The sequence below is a fragment of the Centruroides sculpturatus genome, unplaced genomic scaffold (genome assembly GCF_000671375.1).
Source record: "Centruroides sculpturatus isolate CEXI.00-Female unplaced genomic scaffold, Cexi_2.0 scaffold33, whole genome shotgun sequence".
NCBI classification, from domain to species: Eukaryota; Metazoa; Arthropoda; class Arachnida; order Scorpiones; family Buthidae; genus Centruroides; species Centruroides sculpturatus.
The window spans coordinates 29,004-50,959 of record NW_019384325.1 but is presented as its reverse complement, the minus strand read 5'-3'; the positions used below and the strand labels follow the sequence as shown (position 1 = coordinate 50,959).

At 31.7% G+C, this 21,956-nt stretch overlaps 1 protein-coding gene across 2 annotated transcripts; it reads left to right on the top strand.

Moving 5' to 3' along the window:
• Window positions 1-7,054: 7,054 nt before the first annotated feature.
• On the top strand, window positions 7,055-18,637 carry LOC111626973 (ephrin type-B receptor 2-like). 2 transcript variants are annotated; one of them, XM_023370519.1, is made up of 15 exons: window positions 7,055-7,734; window positions 13,012-13,167; window positions 13,272-13,574; window positions 14,057-14,271; window positions 14,342-14,423; window positions 14,517-14,625; window positions 14,705-14,772; window positions 14,888-14,932; window positions 15,023-15,166; window positions 15,246-15,493; window positions 16,363-16,461; window positions 16,537-16,647; window positions 16,723-16,917; window positions 16,985-17,127; window positions 17,211-18,637. In XM_023370519.1, exons 1-15 carry the CDS (start codon window positions 7,206-7,208, stop codon window positions 17,476-17,478), a joined length of 2,715 nt encoding a protein of 904 aa, XP_023226287.1. In that variant the 5' UTR covers window positions 7,055-7,205; the 3' UTR covers window positions 17,479-18,637. The 2 variants fall into 2 exon arrangements, with proteins under 2 accessions (XP_023226287.1, XP_023226292.1); XM_023370524.1 differs by lacking the exon at window positions 14,888-14,932.
• The last annotated feature ends 3,319 nt before the right edge of the window (window positions 18,638-21,956 follow it).

Genomic DNA, 21,956 nt, shown 5'->3' with positions numbered 1-21,956 from the left:
TTTAAACACTTTCTAAGTAATAATTAATTTAAATCATAATTAAGTAACTTAATTATATTTTTAAAAAATTGTCTCGATTCATCAACATCATTCACAGTTCCATCCAAGTGATGCGGATGAAAGTGCTCCTGATAAATTGACATTTCTTCTTCTTCTTTTTTTTTCAAAATAAAACAGCAAATCTCTCCTCCTTTTTTCTGCTTCAGACAGTTAATTGTCATTTTAAAAAAAGGCGCGATTGATCAAACATATGAATCGTAATTACTGTTAGGGATTAAACGATGTTTTGTTACGATACACTCTTTTCGTTACGTCACTCCATGTAATTACCGTGTAATTAAAGAGATGTAATTATTTGCCCATCAAATTGAAGTAAACTCAGTGTTACACGAAGCCAGTAACAAGTAATTCTTTAACGTCACCGATACGTAATGATGTTCCAGATCCGAAAACGTCAAGAACTTGACAAGGAGCCGAACAATAAACTGTGGAAGAAGTAAAAGGGAAGATTCTTTCTGGAAGTGATACACACAAATAATTAGAAAGGAGAGAAAACTTAATTTCTTATGTCAGATGGAATCTGTTACGGGACCATTCGCAAATTGCCTTATTCGTTGTTTTAAGTGACAAGCTGATGCCTTTCCTTGTCACCTTTTCTACTATTGCCCATATGGAAAGAGACAGTTGACACTTTTTTCTATCTTCCGTCCTGCTTTCTCTTCCTGCTCTCTTCTGTCTTTCTCCCTCCCCGTTCGATCCTGATTACAATGGAAATTGCGAATGAAAACATTGAGGGGAAGCACTTCATTCTGCAAATGCTAATTAAATTTACTGAGTAATATAACTAATACAATAGGAAGACAATTCTTTTAAGTTTTTGAAATCGTTTAATTGGATTATCGGGGTTTGTAGCTCGAGAAAAACATCAAAATTATTCGGATTAACAGCCTTTATAATAGAGTAATAAGTGTTTATAATTGTCCCCTTTTCGGCTACGGTCTTGATACACAAAAGGGGTTTGAAGCGAAAGATTATTTACTTTAATTTGTTTAGCGCATAAATTAAGTGTTTGTTTCTATTTAACTAAACCTGAAACAATTTCCAACTTAATTGACGCAGCTATGGCTGAATTTTATTCGAGAATTACATTGCTACTTGTAATTCTAGAGCAAAAATTTCTTCTAGAATCGTACTGCTACCTGTAGTTATAGATAAAGCAATACTAGAGCAAAATACAACTATATAACTTAGAATTAATCCTAACTTATTCTAGAACTATATAACCTAACTTAGTTTTAAATCTGGAAATACTAGAGCTAAATTTAGTTCTAGAACTATACTATCATATGTAGAATCTTGCTTAGTTCTAGATCTAGTTGTACTAGAGCTAAATTTACTTCTAGAACTAGGCTAATATCAACCTTATTACATTTTAAACTTAATTAAGTTCTAGATCTAGTGTAACAGTAATATGTACAGTACACATTGTTACGTACACGCGTATCTAGAAATGGTTTTATTTACGGCTCCGGAATTGTATCGAATCTGAATTTGATTATATTTTTAGATCTCAAGGATAATATAATGTTTTAGAATTAAAATTCTAGAACTAATTAAACTTAATTCTAAGTATACTTATTTCTAGATGCGAGTAGAATTCATTATAGAGTTACTTAAGTCTAGAACTTTCATTGTATACCTTCATACATCTAATTCCTGATTCTAGAATTTTTAATTCTAGAATAGAAATTCTATAATAATAGAATTTTTAATTATAGAATGATAATTATAGAACTACTTGTATATAACCTAATGTAGTTTTAATTCTAGAATAATAATAATGGATAACAATACATCTAATACCTGACTCTAGAATTAAAAATTCTAGAGTAATGATAATTGATATTAATAATGTTCAATTCTGATTCAATATTATTCATTATTATTATTCTAAGATTTTAATTCTAGAACTAGATATTAGATGTATGAAAGTATGCAATGAAAGTTCTAGACTTAAGTAGCTCTATAATGAATCCTACTCGCATCTAGAACTAAATACGATTACAATTAAGTTTAATTACATTTAAGATAGTATATAACGATGTTTACAATGCTTTTTATAGATAAAATTTCTATAAAAAAAACAAAAAAGTAATTTTTTTCATCAATTAATTCAGGAAATAAATTAATTGAAGATTAATAATGCGAGCCGTCCATCGATTTCATTTTCTTTCCAACTATTATAATAAATAAAGTAGATATTTCCTTAATGACTAATTAATTTATGTATCTTCTTCTTTCTTAAGACACCTTTAATGATGATGCAACTTACCCTTCTATACGACCAAGTTAATGAAGTTATCTTTATTTATTACATTCAGCCACTATCAAAGACTCTATACAACTAATTGACATATATTCTACACCAGAAAAAACAACAGAATTAACTGTTTTTTTTTTTTGCTTCTCGTTGGGTGAAGAAAATGATGACGTATTCGTGTTGAATTATTTGTTATTTTTTGCGGTATTTTTGTATACACACTTTGATTTATTTTTGTCTTAAATTCTTCGTCTTTTTCCTCCTTTGTGAATATTTGCATCAATTTTCAATGTTAAAGTCTGTATTTTTTGCCTTCTTAATGAAAATTTTCGTCAATATTTCGTGTTAAATTCTTCATTTTCTACCTCGTTTATGAATGTCTTCACCATTTTCTCGTGTTAAACCATTAATAATTTTTCACTTTTCGCGCTACCGACGAATATTTCTCGTGTAAAATCCTGTATTTTTTTCCTATTATTTACGAATATAAGCATCAAATCTTTCATTTCACGCGCCGTTTATGGACACGGGCACCGATTTACGCCAATAATTTCGTCATCTTTACGTCAAACTACACGCAACAGATACTACTGATTTCTCATCCCCCCGCTAAACTATTCATCATTTATGAATATTTTAACAAATTTTTTTCACGTTAAACTATTAATAAATTTCTATTCTTCGCCAGTTATTTAGGAACAAAAGAGCGAAATTTAATTTCCTCCCCCCCCACATAATAGTGACGTTAAATCATACGCTCCACTTCATTATGCAAGCTACCACATCACCAAAAATGATCCGCTGCAGTTCATTATGCGCGTAAAGTCGTTTGCATGACTCCACCTCTCCTCTTATTAACTATTTAAAATGTAAAAATCGTAACACATCATCGAGGAGGAGCGAAGAAGCGAAGAGGGGGGGAGAATTTACCTTATAAATTCGATCAACATTATAATGACGAATCGATTGGTGAAGAGCAGAAATTAAAAACCATTAAGAAAAAAAAAAACAAAGGAAAAAAGGCCACGTGATTGATTTATAAAACACTACACCATTATTCTCGATAGGTGAGAGCTTATTGTGTGACACTTAGTGTGCACTAAGTGCATTCGTTAATAATCAAAAATGCGATTTTACAGGAATAAATGGGCGGAAAGTTTATTATAAAATCCGATTAAAAATAAAAGAACATATTTGATAAATGAATAATATTAATGTAGAGCTGTTTGTATTCCCTGTGTCTAGTCTTCCTCCTCCTCCTTCTTCCTCCCCCCCCCTCTCTTCCTCCTCGNCCCCTAACAAACTTAAAAAATAAAAAAAAAAAAAAAAGTTAAATTTTTCCCTACGACATAAAATAAATAATGAAATAAACACGAAAAATTCATTGTAGAAAATCGTTTTAATAGGGATAAAATCGGTAGGAGAAGGGGGAGGAATTTTTTGACAATTACTTCGATTATTCGTCTCCAGATGGCGATGCTTTAACTATCGAAGACTGGTGTGTTCTGTTGGAAAGTGATTTTTCTTCTTCCAAAAAATTATTTTATTATAAAATACAATGAATTTACTTTAATAACCATATGATAAAAGTCCATATAATATATTTTTTTTATTATTAGAATATTTAATTTACAGTTTCTTTCAGTTATTTGCACTCCAGTTTCAATGTTTGAAACTAGCAGATGTTGTTGAAAGAAAATTGCAAAGGGGGAAGAGCATGGAAAACACTGCACCTGAACTCATTTCGACAATAAATGCGTTTTGGCTTATATCTTTTAAAAATTCGCGATTGAATTGTTTTAGAATTTCTTTTCCTTCGCTTAATTTTATCATAATTAATCCAGGACGGGAGGCGATCGATAGAACTATTAGTCTAGGTCAGCATTTACCAACCGGTCGCTCGCGTGCTACCCACGTTCCTATTTATTTCACGCGTTTTTTTGTTAAGCTACAGAAGAGGTTGAAAAGTAAAAAAATACTGAAAAATTCTTGTTGGAATTGGTAAACAATTTGAAGTACTCAAAATATTTTAATATATTTGCTAATACAAATGCCAAAATTCTAGCTTTGGATTCAATTGAAAAATAAGATTTATTTGAAAAATATTCAATTTTTATTTGTTGTAAACGGCGCCATTTTGAATGCTGTACTTTAATTTTAAGTGTCAAATTTTAGTTTATTTGTAAAATTTAATTAATTATAAATGTAAATAATCTAAAACAATATGAATTTAAGCATTAAAACTATTTTTAATGCTTGATAAATGGATCTTTCCTCTTCTTATCTCTTTACTTTCTTATATTTAAAAGAAAAACTGAAGAAACTAATGGATAATTTACAAATTTAATACGTGTCTTGCATATATTTTTTTAAATATTTTACACGTGATTTAAGCCGTATAAAAGCTGTAATAAGAAAGAGAAATAAGAATTCTACACGAATTTCTTAAATTTCACATTATATTTACTTATTTATCAATATATGTGAAAGGCCATTCAGCATAGGAAGGTGAGAGGTTACTAGAAAGGTATAGACTAGAAAGGTATACGCGCAGAAAAATTGAGTCGTTATGACCTTTTGCATTCGGGGTCACGAACGTGAAAGGTCATTACCATATTTCCATACTCATAGGAAGTATATATGATGAAGAGGATGAGCAGATTAATTACTCCAACCCGTAAGAACAGGTATTAACTTCGACCGAACGAACTAATCGGTCAGTTTGAGTTGACGTCAGCACATTTTCTCTTTCCCCCCTCTCCTTCTCTCTCGCTCTTCCTCCCTCCCTATCCTCTCGCTCCGCCTCTGCAAAGATAGCAAAATTTCCATTAATATTATTCCGATTTTATTCGCCGAATAGTAACAACAATATTTCGTTCTCTGATGCAATTTGCATGTAAATTTGCATGTGTGTAGCATTGTTGCAAAAGTGTTACATGCTAATGGTCGATATTCTTATGGCCTCATTCACGCATCATCTTCCTTTTTTTTTTAATCCCCCCAAAAAATTAGGATCGGGTCTACTTTATATAAAAGATTTTACTATGTTTTATAACCGTCTAATTCGAGTTTTTATGGGTAATTTTATTGTAAGAGGGGAGACAGGGATACCATTTTGTTTATTTGCTTCCTAGGTAGAAGGATCTGTGTCTAATCTCTCGTTTATTCTACTTTAAGGATCCATTAAAAATAAATAAGTCGAATGTAACGTTTTAAATCTCAAATAAACACTCTCTTATTTATCTTTCCATTATTTTTCTAAACAAAAAAAAAAAGACAAAATACCTTTCGATTTTTTGGATTAAATTTAGCTTTGTTTGTTTATCTCTTGTCTTACAATTAAAAAAAAAAAAAAAAATGGCTCCTTGTTTGTAAATGTTGGAAATTTTGTAAAATAAAAGTGTATTGTTCTGTAAAAATCTTTCCCTACCTTTTGTAAATATCTTCCTAGATTAAAATACGACTAATGTGTATAGTGTTAGAAGCAGGGAAATTCGCAAGAAGTGTTACAAATAGAGAAATTTAAAAAGGGATTTTAGGCAGGAAAAATTTACAAATGGAAATGTAAAACTTCCTTTTTTTAAATTTTCTTATTTGTAGAAACCATTTCTTAAATTTTTCCTTTGTAAATTGTCTTGTTTGTAAATTCCCTTTCCTATTTCTACGGATAAAGTAGGGATAATATACAAAGGGTGTTGTTAGACGCAGGGAAAATTCAAGTGTAACAAATAGGGAAATTTATTAAAGGAGAATTTGTAAATATATTAAATTTAAAAGAGGATTTTAGGAAAAATTTACAAATAACGAATGTGAAATACTATATATTCTTTTCTGTGAAATTCCCTTTTATAAATCATTCCCTTTTCCCTAAGTTAAAATAGGGATAATGTATGTTAAAAGCAAGAAGTGTTACAGGGAAATTTACTAGAGAAGATTTTTAAAAAAGGGATTTTAGATAGGGAAATTTTACAAGTGGTAATGTTAAATTACCCTGTTTGTAGAACTCCCTTCGTAAATTTCTCTATTTATAACACAATTATGTATTATCTTTATAACCTACTTCTCTGGATTTTTCATACTTATAACTTATATTGATGTAATTTATTTATTTTTATTTCCTAAAATCTATGAATATTAATTAATTTAATTTAAAATAACTTAAGATTTAAATTGTTTTTTAAAATAATAACGAAAGAAACGTTAAATGCTAAGAATATGCGGTTAAATTCTTCGTTGTATCACACGTTAATGATGATGAATCGGAAGTTACTTGGAAATATTTTATCTATTCGAACATTTACTTAAAATATTCCCTAAAATATGGAATGAATTTTTAAGGTATCAACATATATTTTTATGGAATATTGAATAATGGAAGTAACCTCAATTTCTTTACTGAAGAAATGCCCATCTTTACCCTCCTTGATGCATCTCTTAAAGGATGTAAACCATAGAGATAGTGTAAATGGCTGTAAGATATATATAACTGGTGTGTTCTGTTGGAAAGTGATTTTTCTTCTTCCAAAAAATTATTTTATTATAAAATACAATGAGTTTACTTTAATAACCATATGATAAAAGTCCATATAATATTTTTTTTTATTATTAGAATATTTAATTTACAGTTTNTGTTCAGTTGTTACGCTCTTTTTTTCTTTCTTCCGTTTCCTTTCTCTCTTTTTTTTTATCCGTTATTTATAGAAACGATATGAAATAAATATTGTTAGATGATCTAAGTTGTATTGTTTTACAGTGGGTGGAAGAGAGCTTCACGAATTTCGAGTTGGGTATCAACTGGCGGTCGTACGTGGTGTGCGACGTGGCATACAACGATGTCAACAATTGGTTGTGGACCCCATTCATCGAAAGAGGAGTGGCCAATCGCATGTACATCGAAGTCAAGTTTAGTATGAGGGATTGCAACCTGTTCCCCGGCATGGCACTGTCCTGCAAAGAGACGTTCACTCTACTATATTACGAGTTCGACGCTGCCACCAAGGAGCCACCCCCCTGGGAGCCAGAATCTTACAAACTGATCGGCAGGATCGCCGCAGACGAAGGAAGATTCACTTCCAACGCGGAAGTCATCATCAACACCGAAATAAGAAGCGTGCCAGTTACCAAGAAAGGGGTGTATTTTGCATTCAGAGACCAAGGTGCCTGTCTGTCTCTCATTGCCATCAAGGTGTACTATGTCAGTTGTCCAGAGATTTCGACCAGTTTTGCTTATTTCCTCGAAACTCCGACCGGCAAAGAAGTGACTGCTATTGTGGCAGCGGAAGGTCAGTGTGTAGCCAATGCAGTGGTGGTGGATCCTCCGAGGTTATTGTGCAAAGGAGACGGAAATTGGACTTTACCTTCCGGTGGATGTAGTTGTATGGCAGGATACGAATCTATCGGACACATCTGCCAAGGTAAGAAAAAGTTTTATTGAAAAAAAAAACTTACCTAAAGTATTACACGCGAGTGAATCACGTTGTAGATGGACCCAAATCCACTTAAGTTGATTCATTCCGTTAACGATGTAAACTCTACTGATCCGGATATTGCAATAATAATCTCTCGCGGTTGGTTGCATGCAAACATTTAGAGCAATTAACTTTGTCGTATACGTCTTCTTAGCTGTACAGTACATCCCTGTTGATTATTTGCAATGTTAGTATATGGGAGACTAATACTTGGATGGTGATAATCCAGAGCAAAGGCGAGGAAGTTTGACTTATTAGCCTTCTATAATATTTAATTGCTGTTCATGCATCGACAACCAACCACTAGTATTTATTCATGCGTTGTTAGAATAACTAACTACAACTCCTGTGTTACAATTTACAATTTTGTATTCTCTCTCTGATTAGTTTGGAGATTTCACGATTCATTTTGCAATATTCTTTTAAATGATTTAAAATTAACAAAACTTAACAAAATCCCAACTTATAAATGCTTAACGAGATTGTTAAGAATTTGCTGCATGCGACAAACTTATGATTTCGTTTACAAATTGGAAACTTCAACAATGATTTCCTCGTTAGACGTGAATGTAATTTTAGCATTTCTCTTGCCCTTTTATTCCCTGACTGTTAATGCATCACAGGAGCTGCTTTCCTCTTCCATAATTCTTCTTTTATTATGAAAAATTTGCATTTTTCTTTTCCGAAGAAAAATCCCCGCTCTTCAATTTTTCTTAGCCATTTTTTAAATTTCCCTATTCTTCGATTCTCCCTATTTTTAAATATTTTCATTCAATCTCTTTCATTTGTAATTCTCCATATGAATTTTTCCTACATTTTATCTTATAAAGTTTCCCTATTTATATATTCCCTTCCTTATAAATTTCCCCTACTTACTTCTACCTTTTACATTATAAAATCGCTCCTTGTAAATTCCCTATAAATTTTTCTATTTTCAAAATTCTCTCCATTTGTGATTTTCTTATTTCTAACGCTCCTCCTTGTAAAATTTGTAATATTTCCTTCTCCATTTTTCTCTATTTGTAATATTACCTCCTCTATCTTTCTCTATTTGAGATAATCCTCACTCCATTTTTTCCCTCTTTGCAATATTCCCTATTCCATTTTTCTCTATATTGTAATATTCCCTTTTCCATTTTCCCTATTTACAATATACCTTGCTATATTTTTTCCCTATTGTAACATTCCCAGCTCGATTTTCCCTATTTCTTAATCATTCTCCCCGAAAAATCCCTATCATTAAAAATGTCCTCCTCCATCGCAAGAAGAAGGTAGATGAGAGGAATATTCTAGCAAGTGTAATGCGAATTTTTCGAGTACGTACAATTAGGAACCATCAAACACTCCAAAAATACCTTCGGATACATTACTACAGAACTGATTTTGTAGCTTATATCGATAGATAAGTGACGGGAAACCTTCCCACTTTCAGCATCCTGCCTGCATCTTTCAGGTCAACACTGGATGGGCTGATCGATAGCCGGAAGCAAAATGTGTTAAACTACTACAGTGTCATTGTGCAGGTCAGAGGAGATGGATACAATTTGTATTGTCGTAAATTAAAATAGAAAAATAATCCCCTAACAAACTTAAAAAATAATAAAAAAAAAAAAAGTTAAATTTTTCCCTACGACATAAAATAAATAATGAAATAAACACGAAAAATTCATTGTAGAAAATCGTTTTAATAGGGATAAAATCGGTAGGAGAAGGGGGAGGAATTTTTTGACAATTACTTCGATTATTCGTCTCCAGATGGCGATGCTTTAACTATCGAAGACTGGTGTGTTCTGTTGGAAAGTGATTTTTCTTCTTCCAAAAAATTATTTTATTATAAAATACAATGAATTTACTTTAATAACCATATGATAAAAGTCCATATAATATATTTTTTTTATTATTAGAATATTTAATTTACAGTTTCTTTCAGTTATTTGCACTCCAGTTTCAATGTTTGAAACTAGCAGATGTTGTTGAAAGAAAATTGCAAAGGGGGAAGAGCATGGAAAACACTGCACCTGAACTCATTTCGACAATAAATGCGTTTTGGCTTATATCTTTTAAAAATTCGCGATTGAATTGTTTTAGAATTTCTTTTCCTTCGCTTAATTTTATCATAATTAATCCAGGACGGGAGGCGATCGATAGAACTATTAGTCTAGGTCAGCATTTACCAACCGGTCGCTCGCGTGCTACCCACGTTCCTATTTATTTCACGCGTTTTTTTGTTAAGCTACAGAAGAGGTTGAAAAGTAAAAAAATACTGAAAAATTCTTGTTGGAATTGGTAAACAATTTGAAGTACTCAAAATATTTTAATATATTTGCTAATACAAATGCCAAAATTCTAGCTTTGGATTCAATTGAAAAATAAGATTTATTTGAAAAATATTCAATTTTTATTTGTTGTAAACGGCGCCATTTTGAATGCTGTACTTTAATTTTAAGTGTCAAATTTTAGTTTATTTGTAAAATTTAATTAATTATAAATGTAAATAATCTAAAACAATATGAATTTAAGCATTAAAACTATTTTTAATGCTTGATAAATGGATCTTTCCTCTTCTTATCTCTTTACTTTCTTATATTTAAAAGAAAAACTGAAGAAACTAATGGATAATTTACAAATTTAATACGTGTCTTGCATATATTTTTTTAAATATTTTACACGTGATTTAAGCCGTATAAAAGCTGTAATAAGAAAGAGAAATAAGAATTCTACACGAATTTCTTAAATTTCACATTATATTTACTTATTTATCAATATATGTGAAAGGCCATTCAGCATAGGAAGGTGAGAGGTTACTAGAAAGGTATAGACTAGAAAGGTATACGCGCAGAAAAATTGAGTCGTTATGACCTTTTGCATTCGGGGTCACGAACGTGAAAGGTCATTACCATATTTCCATACTCATAGGAAGTATATATGATGAAGAGGATGAGCAGATTAATTACTCCAACCCGTAAGAACAGGTATTAACTTCGACCGAACGAACTAATCGGTCAGTTTGAGTTGACGTCAGCACATTTTCTCTTTCCCCCCTCTCCTTCTCTCTCGCTCTTCCTCCCTCCCTATCCTCTCGCTCCGCCTCTGCAAAGATAGCAAAATTTCCATTAATATTATTCCGATTTTATTCGCCGAATAGTAACAACAATATTTCGTTCTCTGATGCAATTTGCATGTAAATTTGCATGTGTGTAGCATTGTTGCAAAAGTGTTACATGCTAATGGTCGATATTCTTATGGCCTCATTCACGCATCATCTTCCTTTTTTTTTTAATCCCCCCAAAAAATTAGGATCGGGTCTACTTTATATAAAAGATTTTACTATGTTTTATAACCGTCTAATTCAAGTTTTTATGGGTAATTTTATTGTAAGAGGGGAGACAGGGATACCATTTTGTTTATTTGCTTCCTAGGTAGAAGGATCTGTGTCTAATCTCTCGTTTATTCTACTTTAAGGATCCATTAAAAATAAATAAGTCGAATGTAACGTTTTAAATCTCAAATAAACACTCTCTTATTTATCTTTCCATTATTTTTCTAAACAAAAAAAAAAAGACAAAATACCTTTCGATTTTTTGGATTAAATTTAGCTTTGTTTGTTTATCTCTTGTCTTACAATTAAAAAAAAAAATGGCTCCTTGTTTGTAAATGTTGGAAATTTTGTAAAATAAAAGTGTATTGTTCTGTAAAAATCTTTCCCTACCTTTTGTAAATATCTTCCTAGATTAAAATAGGACTAATGTGTATAGTGTTAGAAGCAGGGAAATTCGCAAGAAGTGTTACAAATAGAGAAATTTAAAAAGGGATTTTAGGCAGGAAAAATTTACAAATGGAAATGTAAAACTTCCTTTTTTTAAATTTTCTTATTTGTAGAAACCATTTCTTAAATTTTTCCTTTGTAAATTGTCTTGTTTGTAAATTCCCTTTCCTATTTCTACGGATAAAGTAGGGATAATATACAAAGGGTGTTGTTAGACGCAGGGAAAATTCAAGTGTAACAAATAGGGAAATTTATTAAAGGAGAATTTGTAAATATATTAAATTTAAAAGAGGATTTTAGGAAAAATTTACAAATAACGAATGTGAAATACTATATATTCTTTTCTGTGAAATTCCCTTTTATAAATCATTCCCTTTTCCCTAAGTTAAAATAGGGATAATGTATGTTAAAAGCAAGAAGTGTTACAGGGAAATTTACTAGAGAAGATTTTTAAAAAAGGGATTTTAGATAGGGAAATTTTACAAGTGGTAATGTTAAATTACCCTGTTTGTAGAACTCCCTTCGTAAATTTCTCTATTTATAACACAATTATGTATTATCTTTATAACCTACTTCTCTGGATTTTTCATACTTATAACTTATATTGATGTAATTTATTTATTTTTATTTCCTAAAATCTATGAATATTAATTAATTTAATTTAAAATAACTTAAGATTTAAATTGTTTTTTAAAATAATAACGAAAGAAACGTTAAATGCTAAGAATATGCGGTTAAATTCTTCGTTGTATCACACGTTAATGATGATGAATCGGAAGTTACTTGGAAATATTTTATCTATTCGAACATTTACTTAAAATATTCCCTAAAATATGGAATGAATTTTTAAGGTATCAACATATATTTTTATGGAATATTGAATAATGGAAGTAACCTCAATTTCTTTACTGAAGAAATGCCCATCTTTACCCTCCTTGATGCATCTCTTAAAGGATGTAAACCATAGAGATAGTGTAAATGGCTGTAAGATATATATATATATATATATATTTTTTTTTTACTCTAGAAAATTCAGAAATAGCGGGCCATTTAATGGCCAAAAAATTTAGATATTTAACAATCTAAATATATAAATTTTCGTATTTCTTTAATGGTAAATTTGCATCCGAGTTAATTATAAATAGAATTTTAGGAAGAACAATGGAAATACGTGGAGAGTAACCATATCCAGTTCATCATTGTACAGTTGAAAAATAGATTTACATTTTGTATATTGTAAAATTTGAAAAAATGGATCCACAAAATTGCATTTGAAATTTCTTTCGTGAATATTTTATCATATCCAATATATGATACAGAGGAATGGAATTGGTAAAATTTGAAGTGATTTATATGTTCTTTTGTTGAATAAATAATGTTTTTATGTTAATATATCTTAAAGTAATGGAAGGAAATCATTTTTCTTTACTTAATTTTTGTTTATTTCGTTATTTTAGTGTGTCCTGTTACCACTTTCAAATCTTCAGTTGGAGACGTTAAGTGTTCTCCTTGTCCTCAATATAGCACAGCACCTTACAAAGGCTCTTTGGAATGTAGATGTGACGACGGTTACTATAGAGCTTCTAAGGATCCAAAAGCTATGCCATGTACTCGTAAGTGCTTTTTTTTTTCTTCCCAACCATAAACTCGAATTCTTTTTACAGATTCTGCTGAACGTTGAGAAAAAGTATATAAATATATATATTTTTTTATATAGAACCTCCTTCAGCACCCCAAAATTTATCTGTAAGTTTTGTGGATCAGTCGACTGTTGTTTTAGGATGGCAAAGTCCTTCGTATTTAGGTGGAAGGTTGGATTTAGAATATAGAATTGCCTGCGATGGTTGCGGTTCTTCTGTGTTGTATACACCGGCGGATAGAGGTTTCAACGAGACTAAGGTCACCATCTCTGGCCTGAACCCCGTTACTTCATATAGATTTCAAGTCTATGCAGAAAATGGTGTTTCGTCTTTGGGTGGCAGCCAGTATGTAGATTTAACTGTAACTACTGAAGCATCTGGTGAGTATATAAAGATTATAATCTTATTTTTGGGGGTGAGCTATTTTAAATTTGTTAGTAACTGTTTGATTAGCCCAGGGTTGAATTTAGACTTGTTATCGTTCTCTTCTAACAAATTAGGCCCAGTAATATATAACAGGCCCTTCTCGTGTACCAAAGTAGGCATGGTAACGTGTAACAGGCCTCTCTCTCCTCTAGCAAAATAATGATACGTGTAAAAATGTAAGGGCCTAAGCTACAGACTCCCTAACGATAGGCCCTAAGCCGCAGATTGTTTAGGCGTTAAGATTAATTAATTGCGCTTTCTAATTACATTATTCAGTCATCTAATTCATGAACTTTACAAAGCAAATACATCGAATTATCTTTAATTAACTTAAATACGTTTGAACTTAGTTTATTTAGCCGTGTCGTAGGGAGGGCATGACTTATAGAGACGGAGCAATTGATCCTTAAAATCAACACGGTTCGCTTTATTACAGTGCCTTCAATGGTCAGCAATATTCGTGTTACGTTAATGAAAAGTACAGAAATTATGTTGACGTGGGAACCACCGGAAGATCCCTATTCTCAATTGGAGATGTACGAAGTCCGATACTTTATAGGGAAAAACGAGAAAAATACAACAAGTATCCTTACAAAAAAGGAAAATATCGTTTTCAGGAATTTAATGGAGATTACAGAATATGGTTTTCAGGTTGGTAATTTAATCATGTTACTTAAATTTATTTCATTTTAAATTTTATTTAAGTGAAACTATGTTACAGGTTCGAGCCAAAACTACACACGGTTGGGGTGATTATAGTAAAGCTATTTTTAAAACTACCGGCCAATTAATGGGAAGTACGGGTATGTTAATGCATAAATTACATTTCAAATGACAGATATTACGTTTATTTAAAAAAAAAAATATATATATATATTTAATTCTAATTACCTTAGCTTATATCGAAGACGATCAGATTCAAGTTCGAATCATAGCCGGTGCGACTGTAGCCTTAATTGTACTTATCATAGTCATCATCGTTATGATATTCTTGTATGTTAGAAGGTGAGGATATTGCTACGTAGCTTGGTAGAATTCTTATAAAGAGCAGCAACTAATTCCCCCCCCCCCTTTGTAATTGTAGAAGCACGGACGAATGTAACAAAAAGCAACCCAGTGACTGCGACACTTTAGAGTATAGAAATGGAGAAGGTATTGATTTTTGCAAGTATTGTTTAATCTAGAAGAGAAATTTCTAAACTTTACTTTACTAGAATATTATCTTCTCTTCTATTAATACACGTTAACAATTTCTTTACGCTACTAGTTGTCCCTCCGCTAGATCATCTTCCTATTGTTTCGACTGTTCGTTGTAAGTAGCTAACACACTAACAAACGTAACGACGAGAGAATTAATAAGTTAACACCACCCTATAAAATTTCGCTATTGTGTTGTTTGCAGTAACCACACCGCTCTTCACACCGTCCGGGGGGTCGAAAACTTACATAGATCCTCACACCTACGAAGACCCCAACCAAGCCGTACGCGAGTTTACTAAAGAGATTGATGCGCTTCACATCACTATCGAAGCTATTATCGGGGGTGGTAAGTACTTTTCTATTATCGTCACTACCTATTTTTTTTTTTTTTTACCCCCAGATAAGCGTTAATATCTATCTTTCAGGTGAATTCGGTGACGTGTGTCGTGGCAAACTGAAAATGCCTGCCAGACCAGAAATGACTGTAGCAATCAAAACACTTAAACCCGGTTCCTCCGATAAGGCCAGGATGGATTTTTTGACAGAAGCCAGTATTATGGGACAGTTTGATCATCCTAATGTTATCTACTTACAAGGTGTGGTGACTAAGTGTAACCCGGTTATGATCGTAACCGAATATATGGAGAATGGATCCTTGGATACGTTTCTAAGGGTGAGGTCTAGTTTTAAAAAACACTTAGACACGTGTGGAATGCCTAAAAAACACTACGAATTTAATATTAGTTTTCGTGGAAATGCTCTAAAAATTGTCACACTAAGTCGATTTCTATATTGCGACCACACCCCGTTGTTTCCGGCTGAGTCTATCAAAAGTCACATGATTACATCCCTTGTGACTCAGAAAGATCGATGGTCAAAGTCATTTCCTTGCAAAGTTGCGTGCAAGCCAACGTTTCAAACCAGCTAGTTTGCTGATCAACTGGTGAACAGCTCATTATTACAGCTCATCAAGTTATTACATGTTTAAGCACTCGTTTCTATTATCAAACAATTTTACGAGTAAAATACTAATAGAATTACCATATTTAAACTATTTACCGCTTCGTTTGCCATACTATGATGCATATTTATGCTTGTTTTGCCAATTTATAATGTAAGCGAGTGGAAAATACAAAGGAAACTATCGAGCTAATGGCCTTAGAGTAACGTTTTAGTGAATAGTGTAGATCGCGGTCTACTTGTTGAGAAGTTTGAGATGATAGTTTTTTATTTTTATTACTGTTAAAGTAGGTAATAATTAAAAAATTTGTTGATATTATTATTTTAGATAAGAGATGTTAAAACTTTTACATATTTTAATGATTTAAAACTTATTTTCGTTAAAGAAACAAATACATTTACGGTATGTTTCATTTCAACCTCTTTCAATCTTTACGGCAAGATCAGGGAGCGGAGAAATGATAGAAAATTGAGGGATTTTTCTTGATAAGAATCACTAATCTAGAACAATATAAAATAATAACAAAAATAGTAAATATTTAAAATATTTTTTGTAATTTTTTTGACGTTATTCTATGCTAGGCCAACGATGGAAAATTCCAAGTACTACAGTTGGTGGGTATGTTAAGAGGAATAGCCGCCGGTATGCAATATCTGTCCGAAATGAATTATGTCCACAGGGTATGCAACATTCTTTTACCTTGAAATTTTTATTTAAAATAGAATTTTTTCGATAGTGGAATCTCCCATTTCTAGGATCTCGCTGCACGGAACGTTCTAGTCAACATTAATCTGGTCTGCAAAATTGCCGATTTTGGCCTTTCTAGAGAGATCGAGAGTGCAACTGAGGGTGCCTACACTACTCAGGTATATACAGTAGCTATTTATTATTGTATTGTATTACTTGACGTGTATTTGATTTATATCTATTTGTTCCTTCAGGGAGGGAAGATACCTGTAAGGTGGACTGCACCAGAAGCTATAGCATTTAGGAAATTCACTTCAGCTAGTGACGTTTGGAGTTACGGTATCGTTAGTTGGGAGGTTATGTCTTATGGCGAACGTCCATATTGGAATTGGTCCAACCAGGATGTCATCAAGTGCATCGAGAAGGGTTACAGGCTACCTGCTCCTATGGTGAGTAAGCACTCAGCTCTAGCTAAAATAATTATGTAAAAAGTTTATAACTTGAATTTGTATGCAGGATTGCCCCGAGGCATTACATCAATTAATGCTCGACTGCTGGCAGAAAGATCGATCACACAGACCCGCATTTGCAACCATCGTTAAAACGTTGGATAAATTAATGCAATGTCCAGAAAGTCTGCGGAAAATTGCACAAAACAGGTAAATTAATGGATGTTTCTTTTTTTTTAAAAGTTAAATAAGGCTTTATAAGTGATAAATTATAATAATTTTGCATGTTGCAGGCATCAAAACCCTTTGGATCCGAGCGCACCTGATATGACTCAATTGAAATCGGTGGAAGAATGGTTGGATAGCATTAAAATGCGGCGTTACCTCCCGAATTTTCAACAGGCAGGCATTGCAACAATGGAATCGGTAGCAAGATTAACTTTAAACGATTTGACATCGCTAGGTGTTACTCTAGTAGGGCATCAGAAGAAGATCATGAACAGTGTGCAAACAATAAGAGTGCAAATGAATGCAAACATGGCGGAAGGATTTCTGGTTTGATTTTCAGTGAGGGCTTCCAGCAGAATAGCTTGTGAACAAGAATAGAACAAATTAAATAAATAAATAAATAAAAAATCCTTTGCTGGATTTTACGTTGGTGCGTTATCTTCCTTTCTGCAGGTACGAACGTTGCTCAGTAAAAAAAATAAATAAATAAATAAACCTTTTCCTTGCTGTGATTATCGTGTGCGAACCCTGTCCCATCTGGACGCAACATATCCCATCTGCAAAAAGAAAAAAATAAATAAAAAATAAAAGGGTTTGCACCGATTCAGTTCATATCATTCGCTTCTGCTCCGAATATGTGAACATTTAGTGATGACCTCTTATTTGTGGGAAATGCAATATCCCCGCCATTTGTTGAGTAATACAGTTGTGTAAAGTAGCCCGAGGGCTTATGTAAAGTTGCAACAAGTTGAATATTTCTGTTGCCAATGTTAGTGATAAGTTTTAAGTGCTGAGGCATTTCTATATCTGTGAAGAACCATGCAGAAATCCAAAGCCTTTTAACAGGTGCTGAACATGGTGCTATGCATCGTTGGTACCAAGCCATATCACCACCCTGCATGTGCGAAAAAAAAAAAAAATGTGGACTTTGTTTAATTAGGGGAAACTAAACCGCTAATTTTGAACATACAAACACGTGTGTTTTTTGAAAAAAACGCTCCTATTTATTAAAAGATGCGGTTGAGTTCGAGGTGTATAAAATCAGTTTGTACAGATTTCTTCCATCCTTCCCTTTGTATAAATTTAAGAAATAATAATAAACAGATGAAGATCCGTCAAATATCGACATCGTGTACTTACGCCTGTGGATTTAACTTATCTCCAAATCGAGAAATTTTGGCAATACTTCCAAGTTAATAGCCCTGGATTGGGGGAAAACTATCATATCTCTATTTGTATTGTGTGAAAGTGGACGTATTTTGTCGATTTTATCAACAACATCGATATGAAAAAACATCATTCCATGGAACAAAAAATAAATAAATAAATAAATAAAATAATGTGACGTTTCGTGATTGTAAAAACTGTTTGCTCCTATATGTTAGTTCATCCGGTTCCGATAGAAGGCCTCATAATGTAAAGATAAATTGATGATGTGAGGCCCTTTTTATCAGAGATCTTTGAATATCCAATAAACGAAAATTTGTAAGAATGTGCTTCTATGTTTTCTTCTTCTTCTTTTACGAATTGTATTTAAAAAAAAGTAGTGTTTTTTTTTTACGTGTTCAAGGCCTCTTTACATCAAAGTAACTTACTATTCAACACTAATGAGTATTTTGCATGTCACAACCGACTTGTTAATGATAGCATAGTATACTCGTGTATCCGCATGATCATCGAAAGGGGCCATGTCTTCTACTTAAAACCTTTTTTTTTTTTCTTCTTTTATTTATTGTATGTAGCATCTAAAATTAAGTCTGCAATTAATTAGTAAGGAAAATTTTTAAGTAAACGTTTCCTCTAAGGAACTCTACAAGAGGGATAAGACACGCATTATAATTCGAGCACTTTCCAGGCAAAGACATGAATTTTTTTTTTTAATTTTTTAATGAGGGTAAGTACTAAATAATACAACGAATATTTAATTCGAATATTTGTGTATAAAATAATGAAAAGTTACAACTATTTTTAAAAAAAAAAAGGTTTTTATTTCTTTTTTTTTAATATATTATTATTGTGGCATAAGTGCACTTTTTAAATATACTCGACGTCGAGTATTGTAAGAAACAAAGCGGATAAAAAATTAATGAGATTTTATATTTCATTTTTCTTAAATAAATTAAAATTTTTGAATTAATTTTTTAGTTTTATAAACAGTTTTCCACATTTTACTCGAAGAAAAATATATTTTTTGGGGTGCTTTTAAAACGAAAACTGTATTTTTTTTTCTTTCTTTTTTTAGTTTTTCAGAGAAGATAAGTACTTAATTATACAAAAATATATATGTATAAAATAAAAATTCGTGTATAAAATAAACAAAAATGTTGCAAAATTAGCTGTTTTAGTAGCATATGTATGTTTATTAACACCAAACCCTTCTATTCACCACTAACGTTTCTTAGTACAAACCTCCTGTTTACCATTAATGTTTTTAAATACCAAACCTCCTGTTTACCATTAACGTTTCTTGGTATCAAACCTGTTTACCATTAAAGTTTCTTAGTACCAAACCTCCTGCTTACCATTAACATTTTTAAATACCAAACCTCCTGTTTACCATTAACATTTTTAAATACCAAACCTCCTGTTTACCATTAACGTTTCTTGGTATCAAACCTGTTTACCATTAAAGTTTCTTAGTACCAAACCTCCTGCTTACCATTAACATTTTTAAATACCAAACCTCCTGTTTACCATTAACATTTTTAAATACCAAACCTCCTGTTTACCATTAACGTTTCTTGGTATCAAACCTGTTTACCATTAAAGTTTCTTAACACCAAACTTTAATTAAAATTAATGGAGAATAAATACGTTAAGAAACAAAGTAAAATCAACTAGACTGCACATTTTACCTAAAAACACCCAAATTTTTTTTTTAATATTAAAGAGATTTTCACACCGACAAACCTGACAAATGAAACTTTTTGTCGAAACTTCTCAAAATATCAAAGATTCTAATGAATTACAATCAACATTTAATTAATGAGAGTAAAAAGTAAGGTCGAATTTTTAGTAGGTAATAGCCCAATGGAGAATTTATTTGATCAAAACTCAGTTACAATTATTGTAATAAGAAGCTATGGAGTTTATTCGGCAGGAGGTAATCCAACACTTGGTGACAATCTCATGGGCATGATTACTTCATGATATATAGATGTAGTGTCAGCAACTAGATGCATTTGCACAAGCCAACTCTCGAGATTAATGCGTTTTGATGACAACCAAATAAGTATGGTGACGAAATGAGCAAAAAGATCAAAGTCGTTGGATATAATTAAAGAGGGTAACTTAACCGCATAATTACAATTATATAATTTCGTTTCCAACATAACTAATTACTTTTTACTCATTTACACTAAATAATCGTTAAAGAAATTAATAAGATTACCTTTTTTTTAAGTACTTGGTTTCATTTTTTATCATGTTTAAATTCGATTACAATTAAAAATTTTGAGATTAAATCGCGTTGATATCTGTTCGAAGATGTTTTGGTAAATTTCGAGGGTAATCCTGTAAAATTTGAAGATTTTTAACACATGTTTTAGATATTCTCTGGAAGATTTTCAGGATTAGACAAGTTTAAGGATCTTCAAATAAATCTTTCGAGGATTTCTGGCAAATTTTAAGGATCTTTAAGTAAATCTTTACAGAATTTTCTGACAAAGTTTAAGGATTGTCAAAGAAATCTTTCGAGGATAGTTTAGGGAATTTTGAAGATTAACAAAATATTAAGGATTCTGGATCATCTCTTACATGTTTTGAGGATTGTTTTCTGACGAATTTTAAACGATTCTCGAGGATTCACCAAAATTTGTATGATACTTTCGACTAAATCTTTTGAGGATTGTGTGATAAATTTAGAAAATTCTCAAGTAAATTTCGAAATTTATCCTCAGTTTATCCTCAGAGGATTCTCTGACAGATTTTAAGAATAGTTAAATAAATCTTTGGAGAATGGCCTAACAAATTTCGAATCCTTAAGAATTTTTCCAGGAAAATTTTTGATAATTTTCTGACAAATTGTTACAATAAATTTACAAGACATATTTGGAGATAAGCGGATGAAAATTCTCTTAAAATATAATTAAAGTGAATTGTAGCATTGCTTATCATCTTAAACATCATAAAATGAATCAGGAAACAAATTTATAAGAGTTTTTAATTATTAATTATTTAGAAATTAGTTTATAAAACTCGAGAAATAATGGCGTCAAGTAAAGTAGAAAGAAGAAGAAGAAGAAGAAGAAGTTTAGCTTATTTTCTCGCATCATTCGAACGAGATTTCACTCTTAACCAATTAAGTACTTTAGAAAAATAATAAATAAATAAATAAATAATAGGAGAAGGAGAGCAGTTTTGACAGTGCAATGTTCTCTGATAGTTCTCTTCTCCATCTTTTTTTTTTTTTTACGATCGAGATACAAAAGTGATTAGGCAAAGCAATAAACTTTTGAAATTTTCTCTTTGTATGTAACGACAAAATTGATATGAATACATTCATGTCGAAGGAAATGTTTATAACTTCCTAGCCTGGAGCAAGATCAATGGAAATTGGTGGTGAAACACAGGTAGGGTTGGGTTTTATGGTTCCCCATCTGCCTCTTGAAAGCTGCATTGCCTGAAGCTCGGATGGGTCACTATGGTAACCGGTCGACATTTTGTGCAGCAATTTGGACTCTTGTAAATAATTCTACCAATATAAACTTATCTATAATTCAACTCGTAAAGTGGTTTAAATTAATTTTCTTTTCTTCTCCCTCCCTCGCTTCTCAGATTAATTAAAAAACGTAATGTTTTCACGTTTCCTT